This window comes from Euleptes europaea, chromosome 7, assembly GCF_029931775.1.
Source record: "Euleptes europaea isolate rEulEur1 chromosome 7, rEulEur1.hap1, whole genome shotgun sequence".
Classification (NCBI taxonomy): Eukaryota; Metazoa; Chordata; class Lepidosauria; order Squamata; family Sphaerodactylidae; genus Euleptes; species Euleptes europaea.
The window spans coordinates 88,845,351-88,858,162 of NC_079318.1; the positions used below are offsets into that span (position 1 = coordinate 88,845,351).

General features: G+C 50.0%; 1 protein-coding gene across 1 annotated transcript; it reads left to right on the forward strand.

The window, feature by feature from the left end:
* Nucleotides 1–362: 362 nt before the first annotated feature.
* On the forward strand, nucleotides 363–10,023 carry LOC130480851 (phospholipase A and acyltransferase 3-like). The gene is made up of 6 exons (XM_056853474.1): nucleotides 363–425; nucleotides 2,783–2,885; nucleotides 5,181–5,428; nucleotides 6,988–7,090; nucleotides 8,635–8,903; nucleotides 9,925–10,023. The coding sequence occupies exons 1-6, from the start codon at nucleotides 363–365 to the stop codon at nucleotides 10,021–10,023; spliced, it is 885 nt and encodes a 294-aa protein (XP_056709452.1).
* Nucleotides 10,024–12,812: the final 2,789 nt, after the last annotated feature.

Below are 12,812 nucleotides of genomic sequence, written 5' to 3' on the forward strand. Positions count from 1 at the left end.
ATATATTTTTGGGTTCTTTCTATTTAGTGAATCTCTCTGTGTTTTGGGATTTAACTCTTATGTACACAGAAGGGTCTATTTTTGCTATAACCGCCAGGTACTAGCTGGAGATCTCCTGCCATTACAACTGATCTCCAGCCGATAGAGATCAGTTGCCCTGGAAAAAATGGCCGCTTTGGCAATTGGACTCTATGGCATTGAAGTCCCTCCCCTCTCCAAACCCCGCCCTCCTCAGGCTCCACCCCCCAATCTCCAGGTGTTTCCCAATCCAGAACTGGCAACTGTACTCATCCCGCCATCTTCTCTTCTAGCTATGCCCATAGCAAATCGACATTGAGAAGAACACACGGATCCGAGAGAAGATGAACGAGGAGGCGCAGAACCACTCTGCCTTTTTTATCAGGGTGAAGAACCCAGCTGAGCGCGTAAGTGGTCTGCTGTTGAAGGTGGATGATAGCTCAATGGCCGAGTGCTTGTTTAGCATGCAGATGGTTCTGGGTTTGGTCTGTGGTATCTCCAGGTCAAACAATTTTAGAGCAGGGATGTCTTTGGAGAGCTGTCGGCAGCTGGAGGAAAAGACCAATTCCCCAAAATGACACCACGGGGTGCTGTGGCATCCACCAATGTGTGTAAAATCCGAAAGGTCTTGGATGGATACTAGTCATGCTGCATACCTATTCTCTCTAGTATCAGAGGAGCATGCCTATTATATTAGGTGCTGTGGAACATGGGCAGGATGGTGCTGCTGCAGTCGTCTTGTTTGTGGCTTCCTAGAGGCCCCTGGTTGGCCACTGTGTGAACAGACTGCTGGACTTGATGGGCCTTGGTCTGGTCCAGCAGGGCCTTTCTTATGTTCTTATGATGGTGCAGAATAAAACAACAATAGGGAGTATTGGGCTGCCAGCTTGGTGTAGTCGTTAAGAGTGATGGTTTGGAGCGGTGGAGTCTGATCTGGAGAACTGGGTTTGATTCCCCATTCCTCCACATGAGCGGCGGAGGCTAATCTGGTGAACTGGATTTGTTTCCCCACTCCTCCACACGAAGCCAGCTGGGTGACCTTGAGCTAGTCACAGCTCTCTTAGAGTTTTCTCAGCACCACCTAGCTCACAGGGTGTCTATTGTGGGGAGGGGAAGGGAAGGTGATTGTAAGCTGGTTTGATTCTTCCTTAAGTGGTAGAGAAAGTCGGCATATAAAAACCAACTCTTCTTCTTAGTTTCATGGTTAAGTAAAAATTTAAACCAAGGCTGAGAGAGCTCTAAGAGAGCTGTGAGTAGCCCAAGGCCTCCCAGCTGGCTTCATGAGTAGGAGTGGGGAAACCAACCTGCTTCACCAGGTTAGTGTCCGCCGCTCATTGAAGGAGTGGGAAAACCAATCCGGTTCACCAGATCAGAGTCCACTGCTCCAAAACCCACCGTGCTTAACCACTACACCACGCTGGCTCTCAGCTAGTGTGACTATCAGTTAAATCTACCTCATAGGGTAGTTGTGAAGCTAAAACAGGAGGGGGGGGACAAATACATTTCCCTGACCTTCTTAGAAGAAGAGTGGGGGAATACATTAAAAGGGGGGGGTAAGAAGCTGATTTTGTTTTACATATATTTAGATTTTTTTTCCTTCCCTCTATTCTGCTGCAGAATATGGAAATGGCAGCAGAGGGAGCTCTGCTACAGCTGAAAAGGCAAAGCTGGGTATTGTACAGGATTCGAAGTTGTGTTTCTGGGTCCCGACCTTGAGAAGGCTGCTGTGCCTTTTAAGAGCTGACAGAGGGTAGAATTCTTGCTAGATGCTGCCTTTCATCTCAGCTGAGCCATGGAGGGACAGCTGAAATTCTTAATAGCCTGCAACTCTTAAAGGCACAGGAATCTTCTCAGGGTCTGGCTGTGGCAATCCAGGAATCTTTAGGGATTGAGGAGTGGCCCCACGGCAGGCAGCTCTAGGGCAGAATCTGTGGGGCTGGAAGCTGCAGATTGGAGGGATCAAGAAGGACAGGGCAGAACCTGGAGGACTATGGATAGATTCAAGGCTGGTTCTAGTCTAAAGAGAAACCCAGAAGTGACGAAGGGTAGCTCTAGGTATTGTTGAAGGCTTTCACGGTCAGAGTTCATTGGTTCTTGTAGGTTATCCGGGCTGTGTAACCGTGTAATACCAAGACCACGGTTACACAGCCCGGATAACCTACAAGAACCAAGGTAGCTCTTTTTAATTTTGTTTATGCTATGGGGGGACAACATCCTTCATTGGGTCGGCTTTAGGGTGGGACAGGGGGCCATGGGCACCCTATTTAATATGTATTCTCTGTAGGGTTGCAAACCTCCAGGAAATAGCTGGAAATCTCCCGCTATTACAACCTATCTCCAGCTGATAGAGATCAGTTCCCCTGGAGAAAATGGCCGCTTTGGCAATTGGACTCTATGGCATTGTACCCCATTGAAGTTCCTCTCCTCCCCAAACCCCACCCTCCTCGGACTCCATCCCCAAAATCTCCAGGTATTTCCCAACACGGAGCTGGCAACCCTAGTTGTGCCCCTCTGAAAGCCGGTTTGCTCCTCCTTAAAAGGTAGAGAAAGTCGGCATATAAAAACCAACTCTTCTTCTTCTTCTCTGTGGGGTGATCGCAAAGAACAAGACTTCCTCTCCAATGCTTCTTTCTGGTTCTGATGATGGATATTTTGCTCTTGAGCAGGTCTCTGGAGAGGCCGGCATATATCAGTTTTCTCAGTACAATAAAATAAATAAAATAGCTTCAAGCTTTGACCAAACTTTACTCTTGTTTTTTCATAGGATGAATTAAAACCTGGAGACCTCATTGAGATCTTCCGATCGGCTTCTCAGCACTGGGCCATCTACGTGGGGGACTGGAAGGTCGTCCACTTGGCCACCGAAAGTAAGTTCAGTGACATTTCTGGTGGCTCACGTCAGTTCCGGCGAGCACACCTTGATGAGTCACAGTCGGAGTTTCATTTTGTCGCCAGTTTAACATTGCCAGTTACCGATTGTGTGTGTAAAGTGAGGTCAAGTCGCAGCCGACTTAACAGAGACCCCAGCAAGAGGTTTTCGAGGCAAATAATTAAGCAGAGGTGGTTTGCCATTGCCTTCCTCTGCAGAGTCTCCCTTGGTGGTCTCCCATCCATGTACCGGCCCAGCTTAGCTTCTGAGATGGATGAGATCCGCCTTCCCTTCCCCCAGCTACTGATTACTGCCCATTTATTTGGCTGCTCCATTCAGCAGAGGAAAAGCAAACTGTCAGCGCCAACTAGTGGCAGTTCGATGCTTTACAGCAGTGGTTCCCAAACTTTTCGGGCCACTGCCCCCTTGGTTCCACAAACTCAACCCCAGCGCCCCCTACCCTATCCTATAAAAAGCATTATTCAAAATAGGGCTTTGCATGACTCACTAAAGAAGATAATAACAATAAAATTTCAAAACTGCAACAATCAATTGCACATCTATTCAAAATCAAATTAAAACTATTCAGTTGAAATTTATTCAACAAAACTAATGATCCAGTGGTATCAGCTCTTCAAAGTCTAGGAAAAAAATGCTGATAGTTTCCACCAAATTTGGCAGCATGGTGCCATAGCTTGATCTATTGTAAATTAGTGAACAACACAGATGATGAGGCCCACCTCTAGCGCTCCCCCTGCTGCCCCATTGCCTTTTAGTGCCCCCCCAGGTAATCCCACCGCCCCCCAGGGGGTGGTACTGCCCACTTTGGGAACCACTGCTTTACAGCACTGGTCTTTGTCCCATGGCTTGGATCCTCAGCGGGGTCACAGCCCCCACCCCCAATTAGGACACGAGCCCCTATAAAACTGCAGCGTTCTTGCAGCTTTTTGGAAGGCCCTGTGCTTAATGTAAATGTGCACGGGATTTTGCAGCTCAGAGTTGGCAAACCTAGCCAGCTTTCAGGTGGGGCCTGGAGATCTCCAAGGATTGCAACCGTTTTCAAGACTACAGAGATCAGTTCCCCTGGAGAAAATGGCAGTTTTGAAAGTCAGACTCTATGGTTACTATACCTGGCTGAGGTTCCTCCCTTCCCCAAACCTCACCCTTCCTAGACTCCAAGAAATTTCCCAACCTGGAGTTGGAATCCTTAGAATTCCCTTCTCCATACAACAGAGGCTGAGAGGAACAGCACAATGGGGAGTCAAGGGCACTCAGCAGTAGAGGGGATTCTTTTGGGTTGCTAAGCGCCCGGTGGTGGCGGTTAAAATCCCGCCAATCCACCAGGCTGACTGCCGACCAGCTGAGGGCTGGCGGGCAACTCGGGTATGTGTGCCCTCGCGACGTGCCCACGTCACTTCCAGGTTTACCCAGAAGCGACACGGACGCTCTAGCAACCTTCGCGGAAGATTTCGGCAGAGATTGATAGAGCGTCCGCATCACTTTTGAGTAAACCCAGAAGTGACAGGCGCGTCACGCGGGACGCACAGGTGCATTGCACCAGGTGCGCAGGTGCATTGCGCCAGAAAAGGTCCCGCTGATGGAGCCACAGCACTTGGTAAGCCTAGGATTCCTTTTTGGCACAGGCAAGTTCAGAGATGTGGGCTCCTCCCCTTCCTGTTGCATGACTGTGAAACCATGTGATTCCAGATGACTTCCTAACTAGAGTTGCCAACCTCCAGGTAATAGCAGAAGATCTCCTGCTATTACCACTAATCTCCAGCCGATAGAGATCAGTTCACCTGGAGAAAATGGCCTCTTTGGCAATTGGACTCTATGGCATTGAAGTCCCTCCCCTCCCCAAACCCCACCCTCCTCAGGCTCTGCCCCCGAAACCTCCAGTTATTTCCCATCCTGGACCTGGCAACCCTACTTTAACAGCCTTGCTCAGGTCTTGCAGACTGAGGGCCATGGCTTCCTTTATTGAGTCAGTCTTCCTCTTTTCCTGCTGCCTTCAACTTTTCCTAGCATTATTGTCTTTTCCAGTGACTCTTGTCTTCTCATAATGTGACCCAAGTACGATAGCCTCAGTTTGGTCATTTTAACTTCCAGGGAGAGTTCAGGCATGATGTGATCTAGAACCCACTTATTTGTCTTTTTGACAGTCTCCTCCATCACCAAATTTCATTGTAGATCTAGGGGGCTAAAATTGTTCATGTTCCCGTGAGCCGTGTCGATGCCGCCATGTCAGCTTCTCTCTTGGTTTCTCTCTGCTTCCAAGGCGACCACCTGGCAGATGGCATTCCCCTGGCATTCACATCCAACAGATCTTTCGTCAAAAAGGATTGGCTGGAGGATGTGGTACGGAAGGACCAGTACCGTGTGAACAATAAATATGACGAGACACACCCGCCTCTCCCCCTTGCCAAGATCCTCTGGCAGGCCGAGGAGCTAGTGGACAAGGAGATGCCGTATGACTTGACGCCCCAGAACAGCGAACAGTTAGTTTTGGAGCTGCGATATGGAGTTGACATGAACGAACAGGTGCGCGTTTCATAGTACACTTAGAATTAAGGTAAATGATCGAGTTGTGCATTGGGTATTTTTTATTTGGACTTTATGTGTGTGTAAGTTGCTATCAAATTGCAGCTAACTCATAGCTACCCCGTCGAGTTTTCATGGCAAGAGACATTGGACTTTTATGCATGGCTGTTTCACTTGCCGTCACCCCTCCGACGACTTCGGGTCTTTGTGTTGATTACGCATGCCGTTTCTGACAGTCAGAGGTCGCCTCGCTCACCCCCTGCCTTTTGCCCGTGTTTTCAAATTTGAGATAAAACAGGTCTCTGAAAATGCGGGGGAGAGAGCGAGAGAGCATCACAACAATGGAAACTTCTGTGCTTAACTATGAAATATTTGTTAACCAAAGAAACAAGAAAGTCCAGGCAAAACTCTGCATGCGTAAAGAGAAACAACCATTTGTCAATGTCCGGCTTCGTGGGACTGAGCACGCTCCTTGAGTTCTGCAGAGGATTGTAGCAAAATGACCTGCGAGGGGAAGCAGTCTGTCTCTGCCACAGACTGCCCTCGAGCAACCGCTGAAGTGGAGTAAAGTTACAGACGTACCCCCCTTGCCACACACTTTCATCTGCAAAATGTAAAAGGGTGTGGAATTGTAGTTCTGCACAAGGGCTGAGGGATCGACTGAATTCTCTGTGGTTTCGCTGAATCAATCATGAGCAGAGGGGTAGATCCAAGACGTAGACTGCTGAAAAGGCGCCGTGGGTCCATGGTGGTGCCGAGCCATACTGGTGTTTTACTTAGCGTTTTGGGGCTCAGAGCTCCACTCATCTGCAAAACTTAGTGGATGATCTTGAGCCAGGAACTGTCTCTCAGCCTAATTTACCATTAGGGTGGGGGTTTGAATACAAACAGGGGGAAGGGACAGGCCCTGAGCTCTTTGGAGAAAGGATGGGATTAAAACAAATATAACCGGCACCCCCAATGTGGTGCCCGCTTACCTTTATTGGCGCTAGGGTTGCCAGGTCCCTCTTTGCCACCGGTGGGAGGTTTTTGGGGCGGAGCCTGAGGAAGGCTCGGTTTGAAGTGGGGAGGGACTTCAATGCCATGGAGTCCAGTTGCCCAAGTGGCCATTTTCTCCAGGGGAACTATATCGGCTGGAGATCAGTTGTAATAGTAGGAGATCTCCAGCTAGTATCTGGAGGTTGGCAACCCTAAACTTCAATGTGGTGCCTGCCTACACCTTTCTCCTGCGGCAGCCGTTTTGTGGTTATGCCCGCCATCCTGTGACAGAATTCCAAAAGGGGCCTGCAGGTTCAAAATGCCAGGGACCCCTGAAATATAATAAATAATAATAAAGTGTTGTCTCTCCCGGTGCAAAGAGCATGTTTGTTCTGCTAATGGCAGTGCTTTCTCTTATTATTGGCAGCGCCTTCCAGGGTGAAAAGGTGATCCTTTTGTGCCAGGGCAATTTCTGTGTTCTGGGGGAAATTGCCACTGTTAGTGGAAGAAATCCCCAGGATCCAACCCAATAAGGACCAGCTGTGTCACGCCCTAATAAACCATCCATTTGTTTCTCACAGGATGAAATAAAACCCGGGGACCTCATAGAGATTTTCCGCTCTTGCTATCAGCACTGGGCCATCTATGTTGGAGATGGAAAGGTAGTTCACCTGGCCCCTGAATGTAAGTTCCCATGAAAGCCAGTAGGCCTTGTACTGGGATTTTATGGGTCTCTGGGCCAAAGTGATGGAGGAAAGGCTGTCATTATATAGGGTTTCTAGCTCTGGGTTGGGATATCTGTGAAGATTTTGGGGGTGGAGCCTGGGGAGGTTGGGAGTTTGGGGAGGGGAGGGACCTCAGAAGGGTATAAAGCCATAGAGTCCACACTCCAAAGCATTTTTTTCCAGGTTGGGTTGCCAGGTCCCCCCCCTTCACGCAACACATAGTTAAATTGTGGAACTCCCTGCCCCAGGATGTGGTGATGGCTACCAATTTGGAAGGCTTTAAGAGGGGAGTGGATATGTTCATGGAGGAGAGGGGTATTCATGGCTACTAGTTAAAATGGATGCTAGTCATGATGCATACCTATTCTCTCCAGGATCAGAGGAGCATGCCGAATATATTAGGTGCTGTGGAACACAGGCAGGATGGTGCTGCTGCAGTCGTCCCGTTTGTGGGCTTTCTAAAGGCACCTGGTCAGCCACTGTGTGAACAGACTGCTGGACTTGATGGGCCTCGGTCTGATCCAGCAGGGCTTTTCTTATGTTCCTATGTTCTCTCCATCGGAGGGCGTTTTTAGGAGGCAAGGCTGCGGTGATCATGTGCAGCTGTGCGCGATGCTATTATGCCACTTCTGGATTTATCCCGTTAAGTGCAGCTTCACCTCAGGCACTTTAGCACTCAAACCCCCAGGTTTGAGTGCTAAAGCGGCCGTGGCGATGCGGTGCTTCCTGGGATAAACCCGGAAGTGACGTGATTGTGTCGCGCGCGATTCCCGCCCTAGGTACCACCTGGAGGTTGGCAACCCTATTATTACACCTTCTGCTGTCCACAGCGCTTCCTCCAGTTTGAGCGTTCTGCAGTCATGCTTCCGCAATCCTTAATCCACTCCCCTGCAGATATACTGAAGGATTAGGGATTGTGTCAGGATGAAAAGAGTGTTTCCTTCAAGCAGTTCCTTCAAGTATAGCAGCAGGCCTACCAATGCTCCCCACTGCAAATGTTAGGTTTGGTCTTGGCTCTGTGGTCTCTTCCAGTATCCATTAATGTTTACGTCCTCTGTGTATAACTTCTATGATCCAAATGTAGGGTAAATCTGATTGGCAAAGAAGCATAGCAATAGTAGAAGCATAGCAATAGTTTCTGCTTCTTTCTCCCTGTCCTTTTAATCAGAAATTCTCTATGATAGGGCGCCACCTATTGACAATTCTGGGAATAGCCATATGGTGCGCTTCAATGCACTTGGTCCAGTTCAGCTAAGTCTAAGGCACTTGAAGCAATAAATATGTTCTAAATTGGGGTCTTAATGGTTGTTGGGCAGCCCTTGTAAGGCAAAGTGAAAGCCAGAGGAGTAAAAAATAAGTCCTTTCGGCAGAGGGAGTGGTCCGTGGTGGGGAGGAGGTTGCGTGTCCCCCACATTATCACATTTCCTGGCCTTAACTTGTCCATATGGTCCTGTTAGCAGCTGTTAAGCCCCCCCCCTCTGTTTCTTTCTTCTTCCCGACAAGGTGACCGTCTCGCTAACGGTGCTGCCAGCGTTTTGGCAGTGCTGTCTGACAGAGCGTACGTGAAGAAAGACTGGCTGGAAGTCGTGGTACGGAAGGACCCATACCGAGTGAACAACAAGCACGACAGCACGCTTCCGTTGGTGCCCCTTGCCAAGATCCTTCAGAGGGCAGAGGAATTGGTGGGCAGGGAGATGCCCTATAACCTGACTACCCATAACTGTGAACATTTTGTAATGGACTTACGATATGGAGTTGCAATGAGCGACCAGGTGGGGGCAGGATATCATAAAAGGGGGAGGGATAAATACTTGTATTTTTGAAGCAGTTTTTAAAGAGAGATGAAAGGGATATGATGAAGGCATCCTTTTGGCAGAGCAGCCATTAGTGCCTCACCCACTAATTTGTTCCACTATTGACTCTGCTTAATCAGGTTCTGCAGGTTTTTAATGCAATAGAAAACCTACAAAACCTTTTTGACCTCAAAGGAGAGAAGGGCTGCTAAGCCCTGAGGGGGAGTGGGGGATCTCCTGCCCCCAGATACCATTGCCTGCCGCTGCTTGGAGCTGTGGTGGGAGAATTAAAAAAAAATTGCAGCCTTGTGTTCTTGCGCAAAGTTCTTACTGGAAGTGACAAGGGGTACCTCTGGGAATCACTGGAATTTCTATGGCAAAACCATAGAGGTTCTGATAATTCCTAGAGCTACCTTCCATCCCATCCAGGCTTGGTTCAGCACTTCCAGGCTAGGTTTTACCATAGAGTTTTCAGCAATCCCTAGAGCTACTCTTTGTCATTCCCATAAGACTTTCCAGTAAATACACAAGGCTGCATTAAAAAAAAATTTGTCCTGCAATGCTGCCCCCCACAACCCTCCCACCAGTTGCCAGGCACTGCCTAGCAACTCTAGAGGAGAGTGTTAAGTGTGTAGGCCAGGGCACCACTTTCATCTCTTAGAAAACCCTGGTATCATGTCTATCATATAAAAGTCCCTTGGGTTGCCAACCTCCAGTCGGGTCCTGGAGATCGCCCTGAGTTACAACAGATCTCCAGGCTACAAAGATTGATTGATTGATCATATTCATATCCTGCCCACCCCTGCCAAAGCAGGGCTCAGGACAGTTCTCCTGAAGGAAACGGCCGCTTTGGAGAGCGGCCGCTATGACATCACATCCCCGCCGAGCTCCCTCCCCTCCCTAAACTCCCCCCGCTCCTCGCACCACCTCCAAATCTGCAGGGATGTCCCAGCCTGGAGTTGGCAACCCTGCCTCATGCCTTTGCCTCCCTTTCTTGCAGGTCACTGACGCCATCGCCGTGGGGACGATTGGCATGATGGGCGTAGCGGCTGCCGTGCTTCGATCCGCGGCCAAGAGACGCAAGCAGCGCTACGAATAGCTCACGGGGAGGGGCCGGGGACCTCCACGGCGGGATTCTGACCAGCTCTGGGGGTGTTTTGCCTGCCTGCCTAGTGTCCTTTATTTGACAGATTGTTTTCAGACCAGCAGACCAAAAATTAAATGAAATTTCGTGACAGAAGCCACCCAGACACGCCGTGCTTGGAGCCAATAAAACTCTCTTCAGGATTAAGACTATGGCGGCAGCTGTTTTGCTGGGGGGTGGGTGGGTTTGGCGCTAGGCCTCGGGATGTCTGGTGGACGTTGCTAGGCAACACAGGCTGTTGGCCTATGGGAGTGGCTGCGGGGCTGTACGGTGGCACAGTCGCCCTCTTGCCGTGGTTGCTCGGCAACACGGAAGTGTTCCCGTGGCCCTCTTGTAGTGGTTGCTAGGCAACCCAGATATGATGTAGGGTTGCCAGCTCTGGCTTTCGAATTTGTGGAAAATTTGGGGGTGTTGCCTGTTGTGGTGGGGGGAGTTGTGGGGGTGTGATGCCATAGAGTCTGCCCTCCAAAGCTGCCGTGTCTTCTCTGGGAACTGATTTTTATCATTTGGAGATCAGTTGGGATTCTGGGAGAACCTCCAGGCCCCGCCTGGAGATTGGTAACCATATATGATAGCCCTGTGGCCTTCGTGTTAGACAGTACTAACACCCCCTTGTGATGCTTCCAAGGCACTATCACACGCTTATGATGGTTTCCAGGCAAGGTGACCAACACCTGATCTCCAGGGTACAGAGATCAATGGCTGCTTTGGAAGGTGGACTCCATGGCACTGAAGAAGTGAGCTGTGGCTCACGAAAGCTCATTCCCTGCCAGACATTTTGCTAGTCTTCAAAGTGCTACTGGACTCTTGCTCTTTTCTACTGCCCGTGACAGACTAACACGGCTACCCGTCACGATCTATCAGCCTTTTGTGATAGTTGCTAGGAAACAAATAATTGGTGGCACCGTGGCCCACATTTTGCCTGTCCATGGCCCCTTTATGGGTTTGTCCCCCAAAGCGGTGTTGGGCCCTCCTAAAGATATACATCCTTTTAGACCAGGGGTCAATAACCTTTTTCTGACTGTGGATTCCTTTGGAGGGGAGTGGTGAGGACGCCCCAACAGGGCTGCCATGGGAAGTGGAGCCAAAGCCAAGAATGGCTGCCGTGGGAGGCGGAGCAATAACACAATACCTCCATCCTCTCTTTGCAAAAAAAAAATCTCATGGAAAGCATTCTGAATGCATGGAGGTGCCTTATTCGGAGTCTGGGCATTGGTCTGTCATGGTTGGTATTATCTGTTCTTTGGTTGGAGGCATGGTTCAACCACTGGAGGTCAGCAAACCTGGAGAAAGTAAGGGTGGGCTCCTCCTCCTCCTGAATACTTATCTTCCTTCACTCAACAGCCCAGCTGCCTGCACTCTTAAGGCTACAACAAAGCCCTCTCTCTGCTTTGCAAGGGAAGCTTATGGCAACCTGAAAGGCAGGGTTGCTAGTCTCCAGGTGGTGGATGAAGATCTTCCAGAATTACAGCTGGTCTCCAGGTTACAGAGATCAGTTCCCCTAGAGAAAATGGCTGCTTTGGAAGGTGGACTCTATGCCATTGTACCTCACCGAGGTCCCTTCCTTCCCCAAAGCCCGCCCTTCCCGGGCTCCACCTCCAAAATCTCCAGGAATTTTGTAACCCAGAGCTGGGAACCCTACCTGAAGGGGGAGGAGAACCACACACTGACTAAGGAAATCCTGGATGTTGACCAGTCCTCCTGGTCTTCAGTGGCTATGGCTGTTATTGCAGTTGTGGGAAAACAGTGTAATTTGATTTAGGGCAGCCAACAACAAGTCCTGCCTTACAATGGCGCTGCCCACTTTCTGAAAAGCTCTGTGGGTGCCAGGGAGAAGTAGTGGCGGGCCAGTGGGGAACCCTCTCAAGTCGGGTTGCCATCTCCGGACTGGGAAATACCTGGAGATTTTGATGATGGAGTCCGAGGAGGGCGGGATGTGGAGAGGGGAGGGACTTCAATGCCACCGAGTCCAATTGCCGAAGCAGCCATTTTCTCCAGGGAAACTGGTTTCTCGCCTGGAGATCAGTTGTAATAGCGGGAGATCTCCAGCCGACAGAGATCAGTTCACCGGGAGAAAATGGCCGCTGCGGCCACTGGACTCTGGCATTGAAGCCCCTCCCCAAACCCCGCCCTCCCCAGGCTCCACCCCCAAAACCTGCTGCCGATGGTGAAGAGGGACCTGGCAACCCTCTGCCTCCACCTTTGCATGTTATCACCTGTCTTTGTTCTTTATTTTGTAGAAAGAGAGCAAGAGAGAGAAATTCCTATTTAGCTCCAATTTAACTACAGGCTGTAACCCCCCCCCCCGATTTATATATACCGGGCTTAACCCTCCCTGTCTCACTGGCAGAAATGGAAACGCCCAGGGCCACACCCCGCCGAGGTCCATGGAGGCAAATTAAAATGGATGAGACTATTACTTTAGCCAATGAGGGAGGAGGACGGAGCAGAGCTCCCTGTCCCGAAGAGCTTTCTATCTGTTCTCTTTTTATGGCCAGAGATAATGGGATTGTAAGGCTGCCAGCAGAGGACTCAGGCTAGGAAGATTAGCATCGAGTGCTTTTAAAGCTCCCCGGCATGGGCTGCCTGCCTCTTTAGAGTGGTTAGGCTGCATGGAAACGTCTTGGAGAATACGTGGGAAGGGTGGGCCCTCTGAGCCTAGGGTTGCCAGGTCCCTCTTTGCCACCAGCGGGAGGTTTTTTTGGGCAGAGCCTGAGGAGGGTGGGGTTTGGGGAGGGGAGGGA